At 44.7% G+C, this 19,723-nt stretch overlaps 5 protein-coding genes across 5 annotated transcripts; 2 read left to right on the top strand and 3 right to left on the bottom strand.

The window, feature by feature from the left end:
• Positions 1-1,465: 1,465 nt before the first annotated feature.
• C922_03618 (hypothetical protein) lies at positions 1,466-6,015 on the top strand (the record flags this gene model as incomplete). The annotated part of the gene is made up of 3 exons (XM_008819210.1): positions 1,466-4,293; positions 4,424-5,722; positions 5,901-6,015. 3 exons carry the CDS (start codon positions 1,466-1,468, stop codon positions 6,013-6,015), a joined length of 4,242 nt encoding a protein of 1,413 aa, XP_008817432.1.
• A 2,157-nt stretch (positions 6,016-8,172) lies between these two features.
• Positions 8,173-9,498, bottom strand: C922_03617 (50S ribosomal protein L5e; the record flags this gene model as incomplete). Its single annotated transcript, XM_008819209.1, has 2 exons — positions 8,173-9,002; positions 9,426-9,498. 2 exons carry the CDS (start codon positions 9,496-9,498, stop codon positions 8,173-8,175), a joined length of 903 nt encoding a protein of 300 aa, XP_008817431.1.
• A 2,446-nt stretch (positions 9,499-11,944) lies between these two features.
• On the top strand, positions 11,945-13,195 carry C922_03616 (50S ribosomal protein L7Ae; the record flags this gene model as incomplete). The annotated part of the gene is made up of 3 exons (XM_008819208.1): positions 11,945-11,947; positions 12,210-12,521; positions 12,659-13,195. The coding sequence occupies 3 exons, from the start codon at positions 11,945-11,947 to the stop codon at positions 13,193-13,195; spliced, it is 852 nt and encodes a 283-aa protein (XP_008817430.1).
• A 2,440-nt stretch (positions 13,196-15,635) lies between these two features.
• On the bottom strand, positions 15,636-15,863 carry C922_03615 (hypothetical protein; the record flags this gene model as incomplete). Its single annotated transcript, XM_008819207.1, has 1 exon — positions 15,636-15,863. The coding sequence occupies one exon, from the start codon at positions 15,861-15,863 to the stop codon at positions 15,636-15,638; it is 228 nt and encodes a 75-aa protein (XP_008817429.1).
• A 2,475-nt stretch (positions 15,864-18,338) lies between these two features.
• Positions 18,339-19,601, bottom strand: C922_03614 (hypothetical protein; the record flags this gene model as incomplete). Its single annotated transcript, XM_008819206.1, has 1 exon — positions 18,339-19,601. One exon carries the CDS (start codon positions 19,599-19,601, stop codon positions 18,339-18,341), a length of 1,263 nt encoding a protein of 420 aa, XP_008817428.1.
• Positions 19,602-19,723: the final 122 nt, after the last annotated feature.

Below are 19,723 nucleotides of genomic sequence, written 5' to 3'. Positions count from 1 at the left end.
TTCCCTCTGTACCACAGGAACAGCAAGTGTTTAGAAAACCTGCTGAAGGTGCGGTGGAGGAACGTTTTGAGGGGTCACCCCAGGAGGTCAAATTGACGCTTCCCCAAGAGGGCACGTAATGGAGGTGGATAGGAAGATAACGTATGCAAAGTATGTAAACATCCTGTTCCGTTGGTATATATTACCCCCCCTTTGGGGTGGAGTCGGACACTCTCTGATGTGCGAGACCACTTGCGTGACGCGTGTTCCACTGCCATCCGTCTCGCCACGTCACCCACACGGACAGCAGAACAGGTAAGGAATTGTTCCTCCATGCCGCAAGAGAAAAAAAAAACATTTAAACCGCATAAATGAAGCGTCCCCAACTAGTCCATTCCGTATGGCATGTGAATACAGAAATGATCATTAGAGTCTCCTTACAATTTAGTGAGAACAGAATCAGTGGGCATGCCCTTTGACACCAAGAGGGATCACTATAGACATGTAGGGGGACTCGCGCTAAGGGAAAAGCTATCCGTCTGGGACAGTCCCACGGGCCCTCTTGCAGGGGAAAGGCATCACGTAAATATATGTATGGCTCACTTTATCTGTCACAACATGCTTATGTGTGCACGGAAAAGCAAAAAAAAAAAGAAATGCGATGGGATATATATGCCAAAAAAGGTTATTCTTCCGTTCTGCTTATAACCTTTGCATTGTGTCTTGGAGTGACTCCACTCCCTTTTTTTCGTTACGTCTCCCATCCGTGACGCTTCGAAAGATCTGGCATGGCTCTGTTTGGGTGAGCACCCCATTCATCCTTCCAAAGGGGCAATCCCCGATGAGGGTGGTGATTCCAAAATAGGTGAGTCACTATGGTTAAACTGTTTCGGGGGAGAAGTGCAAAATGGAAGGGAAGGAAAAATTAAGCAATGGTGAAGGGAAGGGTGCGGGGACGAGAGGCCACTGACAGGGGGGAGCCTCCTCACAAGCCGCCTAACCCGATTGACGAGCCGCCTTACAATCCGTTGTTGCCTTTCCGCCGTCGCCGCGCCATCAGTTCCAGGCTATGGTGTACTTTTCTCGGCACAGGAAAAATTGCATGCCCCCTGAAATTATCCCACTTAACAGATGGGCCGTTTTAGAAAAAAGAAAAAAAAAGGATGCATACAGAGAGGGATGCCATTTGATGGATACCATCTCATAGAGCGTCATTTTCGCAGCGAAGGTCTCGCCGGGCCATGGAGAAATTTTTTTTATGTTCCCTCCGCTTGATTTTATCTACCCGGTTTAGCTGCTCTGTTTATCTAGTCCTTCTGTTTACTCCTTTTATCTACCCCCCCTGATTGGGGCGCATTTTACTTCCTCCTCATTTACTTACAACTTCTGTGATAGGACGGACGTCGCTATGCTTTACTGCTGCTAAATGAAGAGGAGCACGCGGCGCGAATAGGTCAGTTATTCTCGACCGTGGCTTCCCCACAAGATGGACCTGTTCCGGGAGGAGCGCGTGGAGGTGGAGTTGAACGCGGATGTCAGTTACGCATGCGCCCTGAATGATAGGTTATACTTTGGGACGACGGATGGCCGGGTGGTGAAATGGCGCATCGAGAAGGAGCCACAAGGGGAGTTAGCAGTAGGAGGAGCAGCAACAGCGGGAGGAGTGACGCCGCCCAAGGTGCAGGCCCAGCTGGAGGAAGACTACTCCGTGAAGAAGAACCAGAAGGTGGAGAAAATCATCCTCGTGGAAAAGGAATCCCTGATTATAATCCAAATAAATGATGGAGTCTATTTTGCGAAGGAGTCTCAAATGCAGAGTTTAACTCTCCTCTGTAAGGACGCTAACATATGTACATTGAATGAGAAGAGCAAAACTGATTTAGTGGTATATAGCATGAAAAAGAAGAAATTGTTTTTTTTTCACTTGGACAATGGAAGATATAAGGCTGAAAAAGAGATGTCCTTCACTGAATTCATAACGTCCTTCCTCTGGATCAATGACTCTCTTTTTCTTACAGTCCAAAAGAGCTACTATCTTCTCCGATTAAACAAAAATGAAAAAATTATTCTCTACAGCCATGAGTATGAACAGGCCTATAAGTACATAACCCTAATTAATGTGAATGAGATTTTTATCGTCTGCGACTTAAACATTGGAGTTTTTTACGACGTGGAAACATCCATGCCGAGTAGGAAGAATACGATTACGTTGGTGGATAATGTGAGACATCTTCTCTCCTTTCGTTTCTTCCTCTGTTGTTTGAGCTCAAAGGGCGTCGTCAACTTTTACAATGTCACTAATCAGCAGCATGTTCAGACGATATGCATGGAGGAGTACGTAGATCCCCTCGTGAACTATAGCAATGTGTGCAGCTCGCTTCTCTGTCCGATGCTGCTTCTGGAGGGGGAGGGTCTCCTGGATCAGGGGGACTTCTCTCCTGGAGGAGACCCCGACGAAGGGGTTCGCTATGAGCAGAACTTGGATGCAACCCTGACGAATGTGTACCATAATCACCCTCATCATCTTCGTCACCAATATCATCCCAGCCAACCATCTCAACACCGTGGTTCTTCCCCTGATCAGTATTATCCCAGTGGAGCGGATGACTCCTCCCCAATGGACTCACCCAAATTAACAACTCAACCACGCGATCGCACTGCACCAAACAGCTACATCTACTTTTTCAGCAAAAGATCCATCCACGTCGTGACATGCCAGGAGTTATTTGAGTATCTCCCCAAGTGTATCCAACAGGGAAAAATAGACAAAGGGTTCCTCCTTATAGACAACTACCTCTTTGAGAGTGATGTGGAAAGAGTCAGCACCCTCAACGAATATAATAAGGCGTGTGCATATTACCTTTTCTCTCGAGCCCAATTTGCCCTATCCTTTTTGCACTTTCAACAAACCGACGTGAATCTTCCTTTTTTGCTCTCCTTCTGGGAAAGGTACCTCTCCAGGGGAGGAGGCGAAGAAAAGGGGGATCACATCAGATGTGCTTCTAACCCCAAGAGTGACCCACAAGAAGTGATCAGTAAACCTTTTAATGCTTGTTTGCCTCCCCTATGTAGTGTGGAAGAAATAATCGAGCGAAATTTATCCCCACAGGGGAATAATGATGGGGGGGGGGAGGTGCTCCCCTCCCAGGACGTGGCTAACTCCACAGATCGGGTCACAGATCGGGTCACAGATCGGGTCGAAGATCAAATTATGGGAGAGACCCCACAGCAACAGGAAGAAGAGAGAGAGAGAGAAAAAAAAAAACTTCTAAAAATAGCCAACAACTGTTTAATCAAATATTTGGTAATGAGGAGAAACGATTTTGTTCTGGAGGAGGGAGGAATGATGGGCCTCTACGAAGAGCAACACAGTGTTACTGAGATGAGTGCACAGGAGGAAGCCACTGACACGGAAAAGCAACCAAACGGGGAAACAACCCAGATTGGAAGAAGGAACAATCTACTCACCTGCGTGGACAATTTACTAATCAAACTGATGGTCATAAACGAATGGCCTGGATTTTCTCACTTCCTCATGAACACGCAGAACTTACACCTGCACATGGGTGAGTGCATCCGCTTTTTAAAGAAGCACTCCAAGTTCGTAGAAACAGCGCTCATGTACATACGGATGAAACGATTTGAAGAGGCCATCCAGATGTGCGCCACGTTTCTATCCGTGTACAATGGGTGGCTGCGCGCGGGGGAAGCCCAACAGACGGAGGACCCCGGGACGAGCAGTTCAGCCGTGGCCCATCCCGATCAGGAATGGAGCAACTTCTTCCTGAAGCAGAAATTTACAAAAAATGTCGATAAAGGAACAGCCTTACACTCACTGTTAAAAGAAATGTACAACATACTCATGGTGCTAAACGACAGCTTACACATGATGGACATCAAAAAAAGTCAAATAAAAAAATTGTTTGAAAATGCCTTCCCCTTTCTCATAAGATTTAACGAAAGCGCATTTTTTGACTTCATTGTATCGAGAAACATCCTCTTAAAACCGGAGGAAATTCTAAACATGTTCAAGAAGATGGAAAGAGACAAATTACACATAAAGGGAAAACACTACATGCAGAAATATATCACTACTTTTTTAAAACATGACAAAATGAATAAAGAGGTGAACACTAGTTTGGTGGAGTTTTACCTGAACGATGTGGAAATACCTGAACAAGTCAGGCAGAAAAAAATTTTGCGATTTTTGCGATCAAGCTATCCCTTGGATGTCGCCCACTTGGCTGGGATGGTGCCTCGCGGGAAGTTCCCCCTCGTGCAGGCGCTGCTCTTTGGCCGGATGGACCACCACTAGTAAGTTTCTCAGCGGGGAGGGTAACGCCACGCCGCAGTAGCACCATGGAAGTGCCTCCACACCGCTGCCACGCTGCCGCTAGACTGCCGCCACTCCCCGCCATCACAACTGCGTTACTCCCCCTCGCAGCGACAGCCTAGTCATCCTAACGGAGCAGAGCCTGAGCATATGCGAGAAGTACTGCCTCTACCACAGCCTCCTGTTCAACGGTGCCGCCAAGAGGATGAGCAAAGAGGACCACGACAGGCTTCTTGTAAGCCTGTACCACAATGAGAAGGAGGTTTACCGAGGTTTATATGAGCAAATGAGGAAGGGAACAGAGGAGGAGGAGAAGCAGGACGCACCGAAGGACAGTCACGTGCAGAGGAAGGGGACACGTGCAAACAGAGGACACCATGCGAGAAGGAGGGAAAAACTGAATGATGCATTCATCACTGGGATGATGAGAAACTATCACAAGGAGGTCTACATTGGCATGGAAAAAGGAGTACTAGCAAAACTGGGAAATCAAAGGAGACGAGGAAAAAACAGGAACAATCAGTTCGATGGAGAGAGTGACGAAGGGACGTCCAACGAAAAAGAGGAATATCATTTTATGTTGAGTCTAATGGAGCAAGAAAGGGGAGACTCAAGTGAGGATCAACTAACCGAGGTGTATTACGATGATGGGGATGCTAGCTTTGTGAAGGATGTTGACGGCAGCCCCAATCTGTCCGCCGATTCTTGGAGCGACGTGAGCACTGACTCAGGAGTGAGCAGCGACTCAGACGGGAGAACCACCTCAGATGAGGGAAGCCCCTCCGATGGGAAAACGTGCTCCAGTGTTGATGACGATGTGGTGATGCAAGGAAAACGGAAAGGGAGGAAGCGATCCGGAGGGGGCGCAGATTGGAATAGGAAGAACCGAGGGGGGGGTCCAAGTAGGAGACCCCACAAGAGGAAGGAAGGTACAGACAGGAGGAGTCTAATGAGGAAAGAAGAGGAAGCAAAAAAAAAAAAAGAACAACACTTTGCCGGTAGCAAACACAGGAATTTGGATGTCGACGTGTTGGACTACTTCGACGTGTACAGAAGCGGAAAGAACCGATCGTGCGGCTTCTTCTTCCTCCTTGTGAAGGTGTGCCTAGACAAATATAATGACACAAACATCGATCAGGAGAAGAAGGAAACCTACAAGAATTACGTCACGTATATTCTGAACAAATATTGCCATCACGGTGACTTTGAAAATACATATATTCTTGAGATGATTCCGGAGGAGTGGTCCCTCTCGCAGATCCTCCACTTTGTCAGCATAAACGTAAAGAAGAAGACTAACCTCTACATGGACTTGCATCATTACCACAATTTGGTGAAGGCTAACTTTTTGAGTGCGTCTTATGAGCTCATTGCGGGGAAGGAGCAGCGGCTCCTAGTCAAGTCTAAGCTGTAATAATAAGAGAGCTTTTTTAGGGGGTGCTTAGAAGGAAGCCCGCCCTATGGTGTATGGGCGGGGGTAAGGTTCCTTCCCATTTGAGTAGCCACTATATATGCCGCACTCCACATTGGCCCCGACTGCCATCCCTACCACACTGCTTTTCCCACTTATCCTCCCCCCCCGTCGCAGAATCTGCCAGGTGTGCAAAGGTCCAATCACGGAGAAACGTTTCGCCTACTTTTCAGACAAAGTGGTGACCCACATGCAGTGCTTGGAGAAGTACGACGAGGACGTCCACCGGTGAGAGACCAATCGGAGACAAGCGCGCGCTACAGAAGCTTCGTCGAAGCTGAACCCAAGATCCACCGAAGTGTAAGAAAAGTGCCAGATGAGCCGCCTTCAGAAGTAGTGTAGTAACTCCCCCAACCAGAATGCAATCGATACGATCGATGCAGCAGATGCAATTTTTTTTCTTTTTTTTAAATAATTCCGCGTGAAGGAATCATACTGAGAAGTTATACAAGTGTAGCCGCGGTATACCAAAGATAATTTATTGCCTTTTATTTTTTTATTTTTATTTATTTATTTTTTTTTTTAATCCACTTCTGTTTGTACGTCGACTTAGTCTACGCATGTGTAGCACACAGCAAAGACTAACCGGTTTAGGATTCACCTGGAATTTTTTTTTTTTTATCATTAATTTTGGCGAAGTGGATATCTCAAATAGGGATATGTTCCCCCCCACAAATAGGAATGTTGAACCGTGGAGCTGCCACACCGCGCATGCTCGGTTGCCAGGGCTATCTTGCCTGATCGCAATTCAAACCGACTTCCTTTCCACATCCACCCCTATCGCTGCCTCTATCGGTATCCTTATCCGTCTTTTTTTTCTTTTTTTTTCCTTCCCCTTTCCGTGTCAGAGTCCAATTCATCATCATTTCGTTAAATGCAGAAGAACGAAAGTTAATTTTTTTTTTTTCTCATCATACACAGAAAGGGGAGACATTTCGGGGAGGTCAATCCCTTTCGTTTGGAATAATGTTGCGATTAAGTTGGGAGCTGTGCGGGGCGTAGTGTTCTACACGTTTCCATTACCCCTCCTCTGATCGGAAGTGAACTGATCCGTTTGGACATTAGTCCATTGCACTCTTCCCCTTCGAGGGGGCTACACCCACTCTGCTATTTCTCTCTCTAACTTGATAAAGCATAGGGTTTGACACCACAGGGTGGCCGCTTTTTTTTTTTTTTTTTTCCTTCTAAGTGAAGCGGCGGGGGTTGGGAAGCCAGATGAATAATCCTAATATGGCGAACAGGTAACACACCTTTGCTGCTTCATCCAAGTGGAGAAGACACATCCGCTTTTTTTTTTTCCTTGCTTAAGGGCGAATCTATTGGGACTTCCGCCCCTTGCCCTCAAACGACAGTACACTTCGAACACTGCGCACGCTTCATTCGTCAGATCTAGTCTGGAATATTCATCACGAAATCTCAGACGTAAATTACCCAAATATATTTAATACTCATCATAGAACGAAGCGTCTGCGTTGTTCTTCTGTCGTGAGGGGGGGATTGGTTTGCCAAAAGAAATGAATCGCGCCTACGGATAGGATACCATTTGTGGCAGCTTAAAATTGGATGTGCTCCGCACCCTGCAAGGAAAAGGCACTTTCCCTTCTGATGTTTTTTTTTTTTTTAAAAAAAATTTTAAATCGTAGCTTTTTTGCGAAACTATTTCGGGGTGGTCTTCTAGTGCGTGATGTACCGCTGGGAATGTTCTTTCGTAGCATTTCGCCAAAGAAGAAAAAAAAAAAATATGGATGCACGGGAGGAGGGGGACGGTTGGGATAAACACACAACAGGCATCTGTGCGGGTGGCCTACTCTCCACGTGCACGTGCACGTCATTGCATATGTAATGTACGTAACGAGTTATCATTCCTCTTCATGTGCCTCTTTTTTCCCCCTTAAGGAGTAACACATAAGTATATGTGCACACCGCAGGGTTAATAAACTGGGGTGCTTTCTCTGCAAAGGACGCTGCTCCGATACTTTCTCCTCACACAGTGCCGCTCTGGTGCTCTTTCTCCACTTGGTCATATGAGCCTCACTGCAACTTCTCCACGTATTTGGCCAACTGCAAAGGGGCGTAAAACGAAAAAGGGGTGATCTGTGTGAATATGCGTCCATCACATGATGGGATAGAAGGAAAGGAAGTATAGCCAAATGGGTGGAGCGACACCTTCCTCTATTCGCTCTCTACCGCGCCGCTGCCCAGCCTGTGGGTCGCCGCGAAGAAAAGATTTTTTTCAGAAGTAGAATTCATTCTCAAATTGGTTTCGAATCAGGTCTGTTTTTCTCATCATTAAAAATCCTTCCTCTGGGTCGAGGTGGTTCGCAGAGGGAAGCTTGGCAGGTTAATGAGTCCACTATCCAGCGGCTCCCTTGTCCAGCGGCTCCTCTGCCTATCCGGTTAATCGCAACGTCGCTCCCCTTGCCCATCGGTTTACCTTTTCCTTGACACGCCTCTTCCTTAGCTTGGCGTTAAGCTTCTTGGGCTTCTCGTGCTTAGCCACGAACTTCTTCAGCTTGGCCTTGCTCTTCTGCACCTTCTCCGGGTTCTTCCTTATCTTCTCGTGGGCACTCAGATACATCTGCTCTATATTATTCGCGTCAATTTTGTTTTTTATGTAATCATTAAAGTGAGCTTTGTATTTGTCCATGTCCTCCTCTTGCAATGTCTGCATATATTCAGCAACGTGGATGCCAAGGATGTTCTTTCTCAATTGCTCGGGATTAAATTCATTCTTCGATCCAGGGAATCGGTTCGTCCCGTGAGGAATATTTAATCCTCCATCACATGCTCCCTTCAAAGCGGCAAAGACGCGATTGCCTGTCGTCGTCCTGGTAATACCAACATCTAGGAATGCTTTAATTGGTTTTCTTTCCTCATCGTCATCCTTATCATCATTGTTTTCATTCATGTCATCTGTTAGTTTCTCCACTCCGACAAACTGAGTGTCCAGATTCAGTGACTTCAAAAATCTCCTTGCACATAGCAACCCTGTGGCGTATGCAGCTGCGTAGTTTTTCAGCCCAACGGGGATTCCGTAACGGATTAGTTCCTTCGATTTGGCTTCTGCCAGAATTTTATCACCTTCAATGTGTGCACTTGCTATCTGACATATGATCTGGCAGTTGGTTTTTCGTACAACAAATCGGAGCTTCTGCGCGTTGTACTTGTTTTTATCTTGCAGAATCAACGCCTTTCGAGCTCGGTAATCCGTTTTGCCCTCTACGGGGGGGGGGGGTACACAAACGTACAGTGAGGAGACAGAAGCATAGAAGGGAGAAAAGGATACATGTGTAGCCCCAGGTGGAGGTGTAATCACCCAATGCGACACGAATGAGCAGTGGCGAACTCGCCGACAAAGGTTAGAAGCTGCCTCTCTACTTCCGAATGTACCAAAGTCAGGTGAGTCAGCAACTTGCGATAAATATGCGTAACTCGTTTTATCAGTGGCATGTTTTTTTTTTTTTTCAATTTAGCCTCGAATAAAGCATCTCTCATAACTTTTGCTATTAAGAACGTGTTCATTTATTTAAGGCATGGGTGCGGGGTGGTTAGCGGTGGGTGTGGGGCGTGCACTCCCCAATAAGATGCATACAAGTCACGTAATAGAGATTCTTTTCTACAACACGCGTAACTTGAACGTACCTCTTCGCCTCCTATACTTCACCTGGTACCTTTTAAAGTAGGCCTTGTTCTTAACAACCTTGACATATGCCATTTTGCTTTTTTTCCACGCGGATGATTATGTTCTTTTCTCTGACGTGAAGGGTTTGAAACGTTTGAAGCAGCTGCGTGAACGATCCGTCAGCACGCAGGAGTGAAGAAATCACGTAACAGCGGTTTTGCCTCAAGCGGGAAAAGTTAAAAGAGGAGTGGTTCGTAAAAAATACAGCATAAAGCAGAAATGCACAGAAAAATGAAAAACGAAAAATAGTAAGTGAAAAAGGAAAAATGTTTTTTTTCTTTTGGTAAAAATAAAACTTACGAAGCGGGAGGCAAAAATTGATCGGTCAAAAAGTCATTGACACAACTGCGAGGAATATATATGAGAAGTGTTTCTTTTTTTTTTAAAACAAAACCGTTTGGGGTAAGCACCTTTGAGTTAAAGCTTGCGCATATGGTAAAAAGGGTACCATTTTATTATCATATGTATTGTCGCAACATAACGTGCCGTCGCTTCCTGCCACCGCGAATCCACTGTTTTTTCTCTCTCACCAGGTTGAGCGGCGATGCGCCATACAATCTTGTCACGTAGGAACATACGTTGCGGGGACCATCGTCATGGAAGGGGGGGGGCATACAAAATAGTGGGCATCATGCTTTCCGCAGAGAAGTGGGCTGCTTCACCCCGCTTGGCCATGCTCAGATATATGCGCCACAGCACAGGGAGCAGAAAAATACACGGCGGTACCGCATAATGCATAATAGTATACGTGTCGTAATCGACTTGCCACAGCGAGGTGATGCACTTTAGTTACCTCCTGGCATTGGCGTCGCTTTGACAGGCGCAGGGGAAGAGGATTGCACTTCTTTTCACCTTGGTGGAGTTTTTTTTTCCACTCGAGGGGACAAACTGGGACTACCCACATTGATCGGTGTAACATTTGTATATCTTCCCACCCCCTCCGCAAAAATAAAAAAACATCCTATCGAGTGGAACCCCTTAATAAAACGTTTTGTTACCTTTTTTTTCTTTCTCAACTATGATAGGCAGCCTAGTGTATTTATTCCGAGAAAATAGGTCCAATTAATGGTTGGTTCTGCTCCCGGGGGGATGAGCATTTGTGACGGTGAACAGTTACTACGCTTTACTTAGGTGCATGGACCCCTGTTTATACGTACGGGCTGGGCGACATGCGCCATAAAAATCAACGCAGACTTTTATGGACCGTATGCTGAGATATATGGGTCGAACTATATATAAGACGTATGGCGCCCCCCACGGGGAAGAAGCGGAAGGTGCATACTTCAAACGGGGGGGGGAAACTCCCAAATGTGATTTTTAGCTAGCTCTTTTTTTAAGTATTCCTTTCCGTGCGCGCTCCCCCCTTCACTCCAAAAGGCATTTCCAATATTAATCGCATCTGTCACCATGTTGGAGATATATGCTTTCCCACATGTCACGCTTCCCATTCTCTTCAGAGGGGGAAACATTACAAAAAGGGCGTTGACCGACATGACACCTCACTCGAGAAGGTATGCACCTGCGTTGTGTTCATCTTATATGGATGAATCATATAGGACTTTACTTCTTGTGCCCATCTCTTCTTAGTTGCTAGGCCTGAATAATGCCTCGCGGGGGACGCTTCACCTCCTGTATCACTATGCGGTTTGGGAAAAAAAAAACAGTCACGACCGATCGCGCCTACGCATCAAACGCATATATGTATACATTTATTATACGCATAAATACCCCCCATTAGGTTCACGTTTGGGGGCCAATTTCATCGCGTTAAGATTGCGCCCTCCCCCAAAGTCGATTACGCACAATTTTTAGTTTTGATTGGTGACGGACATATATATAGTATTATGTATCCCTTTCGCCTCCAGTTTGCGTTTTTTTTTTTTCCTTTAAATGTATTCCCCTCTATATCTTGCTTGCTCATTTTTTCCCCCCTTCCCGTTTTAACCATTAAGTTGTTAGCTACTTGTTGGGCATCCCTCCATATATTTCATATCCGCCTTCCGTTTGAGGGGAAAAAAAAAAAGTTATGAACTGTACAGGCGATTTCTTTACATATTGTACGCATTTTTCTTTTTTCTGCATTTCGGCGGTGGTGCTAATTTTTCTGTATAAAAGAGTTTTTTTTTTTACTTTGCGTTTTAAGTTACACTCTGCCTTTTAATTTATATTTTGCTCTTTAAAAGTTTTTTTTCTTCTTTTTATTTACCTTTTCCTTATCACTACCAAGGAACGAAAAACGCGTTTTTCTTCTTGTGAATGATACGCCCCATTTTCGCAACATAAAATTGTTCTTCCTCACCAAAGGGAAAGAAGGAAAAAAAAAAAGGGGGATCGGTTGATTTGCCGTCGCACGCCAGTAGTAACACATTGTATATACACTATATACAGTTTGCCCTTACCTACATTCATTACGTTTTGTAAATCTAAGAGGAACGAAACATTCGCTCCCCCCGTAGATGCGTGAAGATTTACTCACACAATGGTAAGCATACCTGCAAATATGTATTGTTAAGCGGAGAATCGCGGCGACAAAAAAAAGGGGGAAGAAAAGCCGGTTGCTTGACTCGAACTGAACGGCTTTATTTGGTGAAACGAATTTAGGCACATTCAGGTGGTGGTAGTGGGTACCTCTCTGAATATACCTCTTCACCAGTGTGTCCCCTGTATTCTGTTCCACTTTATTTTTTTCGCTCCACTTCACCTTGTTCCTCTTTTTTTTTTTTTTTTTTTTCCTCTCTTCGAAGGCCAAAGATAAAAAGCAACCTAAGAAACCCTCGAAGAAAACGCCAGCGCCCTGCCCGCTGAGCAACAAAAAAACTGTGAAGAAGGATATCAAGAAGGAAAAGAAAAAGGGAATTCGAAGCAATCCACTCATCTTTGAGAAAAAAAAGAGGAGTAACATAATCGGTGTGGGTGTTCGTGCCAAGAGGGACCTATCCAAGTATGTCAAGTGGCCCAGGTACATTCGCATCCAGAGGAAGAAGAAGATTCTATTGGAGAGGCTGAAGGTCCCCCCCTCCATTAACCAGTTTAACCACACGCTATCGAAAAGCCAGGTAGGGCACACTGGACCCAGATGTAGTGCGGAGAAGCAAGGGAGTATTACTTCTTCCCTCCCCCCGGTTTGTTTTACTTCCCCCCCCCCACACACACACACACTCACCCACATTTTCCTCTACTCCTCTCCACGCAGACACAAGATCTGGTGAACTTCCTCAAGACGTACAAGCCAGAGTCGAAGGCGGAAAAGAAAAAGAGACTTCTGAACAAAGCCAAGGACGCATTGAACAAGGTGGCATCCAGAGATAAGAAGCCGATGATGATAAAGTACGGAATTAACCACATCACCAAGTTGGTGGAGAGAAAGAAGGCCAACCTTGTGGTGATTGCTAATGACGTCTCCCCAATCGAATTGGTACTCTTCTTACCCACCTTATGTCGACTTAAGGATATTCCCTACTGCATTGTGAAGGATAAGGCAACCCTCGGAAGACTCGTTCATAAAAAAACAGCCACAGCCATTTGTGTACAGAATGTTTCAAAAGAGGACCAAGAAAAATTGGACTACTTTTCAAAAATATGCAGAGAGAATTTCAACGACAATGTGGACATTAGAAGAAAATGGGGTGGCCAGAAAATGAGCGCCAAGTCCATGATGCTGAAGAAGCTCAAGGACAAGGCGAGGAGGATTGAGGAGGCCAAGAAGAAGGAAATTTCCGCCAAGCTCTAAGGTAAGGAAAGGGACAGCTGGAACAGGAGAGATGAAAGAGTAGAACAGGATGTGCTTACTCGTAATGCAACACTTCTGTTGTGCTTCCTCTTCGCGCATTTCCGCAAATGTGTTCATCCCGTTAGGCGGTGCACTTTGTATGTACACCTGTTACGTGAATTATATTTGAGGAAATGGAAAAAAAAAAATTGCGCTTTTATAGCGGCCCCCCGAGTAACTGCCCATCCCTGCTGGTTTAGCCACAGTGGGCACATTCCACTCGAAAATGTTGTGTCAACTGCTAGAAATCAGCGAAAATAATTTCATAATTTTAGGAACCATTGAAAGAATTGATTAATTTTTTTTAGTGGGCCGTATTTATGAGCACAATTTGTTTCGCGCGCAATGGAAGTTTAACCCCCATTTTCCCATCATGGGTGCGCGTTCCCCCCTTTGTGCATATACTCTTTATAAGAAAAAAATCACTCACGTGTACGTGTGCCTATCTGCATAGGTGCAAAAACCGACGTGTGTAGTATTCCTACATGCCGGAAAAGAAGGCGCCATTGAGAATAATTATCATGATGAAAAATTTCAGGAAGTGCCGTCTGAGTATACATGTTGACGATAATTAAAACATATCTGAACATAATTATTTTCAATGCGCCTGGAGAGAGTTTTTGGCAATTTCGCCATCATCATTTTCTTTTCCTCCCTTTTTTTTTCGCGGCGTTTTATTTTGTGTCACTCCGTTCGTTCACTACAGGTAAGCAACGGAAGCGCGCTTTTACGCCGATGAAGAACATAACAGGGAATTGAGACAGGAACGTCCACGTCAGAACGAACATGATACGACCAACCTCGTGCATACTTACATAAACAGTGTATCCCCGTTTGGTGTAAGTGGGACTGCTCGAATAAGGAATAATCCCCCCCACCCTTTCCGCTATGTTGATCCTTTTTGGTTGATTAGCTAAGAAACCGTGTGCAAATTTTTTTTTTTTTTTTCACAACCGTCTGGCAATTTTTTACCTCAACAATCAGGTAAATTGGGGTGTCCTCCCAAACGGTAGGGGAAGAAAAGGAAAAAAAAGTGGCAAAAGAAGGAAAAAAAAGGTAGCAAAAAAAGGGAAACAAAAGAGTGGAGCCTTAAGGCAAGTTCAAATGGATCCACAGGGTGAAACGGGGAACCCCCAGTTCGGAGGGACGTCTCTATAGATTCCCCGACGCAGCTGTGCGCGTGTAGCTAGGTGGTGACGAATTGCTTCGCGTTCTCCTTGGTCTTCACTTCTCTTTCCCCTTCCCCTGCGTCTTCTTTTCCACGTCTCTACTACTTATTTTATCGTATCATATCATATGGCATCTTCTCCCTTCCCTTCCTTTCTTTTCATTTCTTTTTTTTTTTTTTTAACTTATAAAAATTTTTTCACCAGTCCCCGTTCGGGGTTAACATGTGTTACACATACGCAAGTTGTACATACGGGCGATATTGCGACTGCGCTGAACTGTCCATTTTTAGGGCAGTTCCATAGCCACCGTTCATTTTGCCAGTTTTGAGAAGCGTTTTTATTGTTAAAGGAGTTGTGCCCCTCTATGACGCAACGATAAAAAAAAAGAAAAAAACCTTTTAAATGAAGCAAAACCGACCAACCTGTTTTTTTGGCGAGCAAATGGGGGGGGGTATCCGCGTTGAGGGTCGCTCGGCTGACTCTTCCCTCGTTGCGGACGGGAGCACAAAACAGCCAAACGAATCGAAACGGATGATCGAACGAATCGTGAAGGGGCTGATCATGCTGGTCACAAAATAAGCGCGTAGGTACACCATACGGGTAAGCTACTCCCCTTGTGGTAATTAAACAGAACGCCTCAATCCTATTTACCAGCGAGTTGGGCGCATATGGAAATGGTGAGGTTTGTTCAAATCAGCAGATAAAGGGAACTGCACGTAGTTACAAGAAAAAAAAAAAAAAAGCCAAGTAACCAAGAAATGAAGTAGCCACTTATTTTAACAAAGTGAAATATGAACCAACCATTACATCTATGAAAATTATATGCAACAACTGCTTGGATGGGGAAAAACTCCTGCAGCCACGCTTTGGAGTATGTTGTTCCCCCTGCGTGGATGCATCATGCATTTAGTAACCATGTTGACTCTATCCTTTCGATGTGGCCCTTTCACTTTTAAATGGCCAGTCCGAGAGGTACATCTGATGCGTTTAAAAAATTAAACACGAATATTTGTTTCCACTCCAATGGAACATAAGAAAAAAAAGAGCGGTTGTGCTGCTAATGTAATTTATTTTGAATAAAGAGTATAGGGGGTCGCCACAAGGGTCGGCGGCGATGCATCTTTTTTTCCACCCCTCCCCTTTTCCCCGCGCCTGGTGGGATAATAACATAGAGGAGGGCGGTTAAAAGAAATAAGAGAGAAAAAAAAAAAAGTGCGAAACTGCGTTAGAATTCATATTTTTTGTTTCTTTATTTTTGCAAAAATTGATTCGCCTGGTTTGTTGCGTATGCGTGTATCAGTATGCGACAGTGCCTCGCTGAGGGGACAAAATGAAATAAATTTGCTTTGCTTCATTTTGTTTTCCTTGATTTTGTTCTCCTTCATTTTGTTTTCCTTCATTTTGTTTTCCTTCATTTTGTTTTCCTTCATCTTGTTCTCCTTCATTTTGTTCTCCTTCATTTTGTTCCCTTCATTTTGTTCTGCTTCATCTTGTTCTCCTTCATTTTGTTCTCCTTCATTTTGTTCTCCTTCATTTTGTTCTCCTTCATTTTGTTCTCCTTCATTTTGTTTTCCTTCACTTTGCTTCCTTCACTTTGTTTTGCTTTTCCCTTTTTTGCATTGTAAACGTAGTGAAGCTCCGTGCAGCAGAAGCGTCACCCTGGTCGACTTCACGATTCATTCGATTGACCAATCCAATCCAACCGCTTATTGCTTGCTGCTTTTTTTTTTTCTATCGTGGAAGAAGTGGGACGCGTCGTACGGACGGTAGACTGTACTAGCTACGCAGCTCGCTTCCTTCCCTCTTGCGCCCAAGTGAGAGGAGTAATGTTTTGAATTTCTCCTGTTTGTTGCACATACAGTAGTATAATGTAGAGTGCATCACCACACCAGTGCTTAACCCTAATGTTTACCCCTTTTTCGTCGCCTTCCATTTTACCTGAAGATGGTACGGATTGCGTAATCTCCATGAGTGTTGTAAATTATGTAAACGAAAAGAAAAAGGCCCATGGTATCTGTTCAAAGACGATGCCAGGGTCCTAATTTGAAAAAAAAAAAAAAAAAAAAGGATGATAAGAAACCTTCTATTTATATCAAAGCCTTTCGGGTCTGAAGTGTAAATAATGATGATTAGGATTCACTGATTTTTTTTTTTTTTTTTTTTGTTTCTTACGAATGAGAGTTGCATAGTCTGTGATATATTTCCTCCTTCATTACAAGAGGAATGATGAAGGCTTTATTTGGAGTGACCCACACTCAAGGAGAGATAGCGATAAAACAGCTAAGTACACTTGGGTGGAAATGATACTTTGGCGCGCCTACCCTATCAGAGGGAGGGTCCCCACCTAAGTTGTCTTTTACCAAACGAATAGAAGAGGTTGGAGGTACGGCGTGTTGGTGGAGAGTGTGCGCAGTTATGCGGCCCATTCATCATGTAAACGTACAGAGTTATGTGTACTGATGGGTGCCCACCATCGCCTACGCATGCCGCTTCCCGTCGCCCCTACCCCTCCTTACCCCTGCGCAAGAGCTTTTTTGAGTTCTGCCATGGCGACTTAAGCCATAGCGGAAATAACTTCTTGCAAGAATGAGCAGTTGCTGATTATCCAGCTTGAAATTGGCCCATATGTAAAAGGTAATTTCTCGTTTTTTGATCACACAAAGGAGGAAAAAAAAAAGAAGAAGGGTATGTTTTGTACCCCCCCTCGAGGCATATTTAATAAACGAATCCCCCCTCTCCTAGGAGGTGGCACATCCTCGGTGGAGCCCCACTCTCCCAGGAACTACTAACACTTTCCTTTTTTTTTGTGATGACAAGAAATACACTTGGTCTGTGTTTCTGAAATAACATTAAGATGATAATTGTTGCTTTTCTGAGAAAAAAGGGAAAGCGATTAGACAAAAGAGGGATGGATGAATGAGCGTCGTGGGAAGGATAAGTGTGAGAGGCACGTCGAGGTGTACCGGTGAGGGGAGCATTGAGCTGTACTGCTGACGGGCAAGGGGAATCTCTTTTCATGGCTCGTGTCTCACCATCATGTGAGAATTCCGTAAGCAAGAAAAAGAATAAGGTAACAAATGTTAAGGGGGGCCATGTGGGGCGCTGCAGCTACAGCAGTAACGGAGTATTTATCAAAAGAAAATACACAATGACGGATTATTTATCAAACGAAAATACGCAGTCACGGTTATTCCGTGTTGACGTAGATCATCCAAATCGCCACACGGAGTGCAGCCGCCTCCGTTGCGTTAAAGGCTTTCATATATAACCGCTGAGCAGTTATATGAATCACCCTTTGTGGCGGAAAAACGGAGGCGGACGAAGCCACATCCCAGTGAGCAAAAAGAAAAAAACATCCGCCTCCCATCCGTGCCGAGTATATGGAACACCATATCCCGGCTAAGGGCATAAAAAAAAAAAACCATATCAAAATCCCACGTGTATTATCGTTTTACTTTACGAGTTATTCGTGAGTAACAGGCGAATTAATAATATCCGTGTTTCATGGGGTATGAACATCAGAGAAGTGCCAGTGGTGGCGGAAGGTAGATAACACTTCTCCCACACATCGCTACACTCCATGTGTGCCATTTTAGACAAACGAAGTTCTACCGCGTCGACGAAATACGCACGTAAATATATCCCTAGCGGGCAGGATCTTTTCAACACAATGAAAAAGATCATAATCAGTCTAGGTAATAAAAAATAAAAAAAAATAAAGAAAACGTTGTAATGAGTTTTTTCATACTTTACAACGCCTTTTTTTTTTTAACATAAAAAAGAAAGAAATGGGGGGTGGACACCAGGCGGAGTTATATATAGTGGTATTTTATTTCTTTTTTTTTGGAGGTGTGGGAAAAAATTTATTGCTCTTGTTAGAGACTCATATCGTGGTGGATATACTTTACCGACTTTGCAGCGTTCCCTCTCGCTTGTCACGTGGGCACTGTAACCGCGCCACTAGCTCTCCGCTTCAAGTAGGCGAGGATCTCCCCCCTCTGAGGTGCGTTGATATTCCGCTCGAAAAGGGCCCTATCGTGATCAAGGTACAAATTGGGCTCGTTCAGCGACATGCCCTCCATGATGCTCATTTTAACATTCTGTAAAATGTTCGTAGGAATGAACAGAAAGTGGAAGGCAAAAAAAAGGGAAAAGACAAAACAACTATCCTTCATCTTGTCATTAAATAATTCATTTGAAAAAATATCAGGAAAGAAAGTTACAACACTTTGTTTTAGAATCTCCATCTTCTGCTTTTTCGTCAAGCTGCTATCAAAGTGAACACAAGAGTTGTCTATAAAATGCTCCTCATTTTGATTCATACATATATCGATTAGGTTAATCCTCAGTGCGTCCTTCGCTCTTATGGTATCTCCTGTAAGTAGCAAATGCTTTGCGTAACTCATTGGAATGGCTCGGAACAGCTTCTGTGTGCTCCCTCCGTAGGGAAATAATCCTAAATGTGTTTTATTAAATCCAAAGGTGCTGTCTTCACTAGACAATTTGAAATCCGTGGAGAGCATCAGATCCATTGCACTGTTGTAGCACTGCCCGTTGATGCTGCTTATTGTGATTAGCGGCAGATTCTGAATTGTGTTGCATAGGTAGCGGAATGAATTGGCAAGCTGCACGTTCAGCTGCTCGTCGTTCTTCAGGAAGGAGTTATAGTCCGGGGTGGAAGCGGTGGTGGTGGCAGCCTCACCATCCTTACCACCGCCTGCACCCTTAGTCTGTCCACCCTCCCCGCTAAGGATCAGGACCTTCATCCGATTGTCCAAGTAAGGAATCCTGTTGCGCAAATTCTTCACCAAGTAGTTTTCCCTCCGTGGAAACTCTTTTATGTAGAAGGCGTTCATCTCCTCATTGGACATGATGTTGGTGATGTGTTCTATGACATTCTTCAGCTCGTCTAGGACATCTCCAAAGATATTCTTTTTCCCATTGATGATGTTTCTAAATCTTACAATGCCAACGCTCATTGATTCATCACGGTAGAAGTCCACGTACCTGTGGTGGCTGAAGTGATGATTGGTTGCATCTTTCACCGGTGCGTCCTTCGCGGAGGCGTCTTGCGATTCCTTGGTACTGCTTTTGTGCCGCCTGGGCAGAGAGACCAACTTGGGGAGGCCTCTTCTAAAGACGACATGGGCCGTCCTGCTGCTCAGCAGCTTCGAAAAGGGACTCCTCCGCGCGAGCATTGCGTTGGCCAAACAATGCTAGAAGCGGGTGGAGGCCGGTGGAGCGGGATGAAACGCAGTTACGCTGAGAAGCAGTTAAGAGAGGCAGAGCTACCCCTCGAGATAGAAAAAAAAAAAAAGAG

This window comes from Plasmodium inui (genome assembly GCF_000524495.1).
Source record: "Plasmodium inui San Antonio 1 unplaced genomic scaffold supercont1.16, whole genome shotgun sequence".
NCBI classification, from domain to species: domain Eukaryota; phylum Apicomplexa; class Aconoidasida; order Haemosporida; family Plasmodiidae; genus Plasmodium; species Plasmodium inui.
This window is presented reverse-complemented; position numbering and strand designations above follow the sequence as displayed.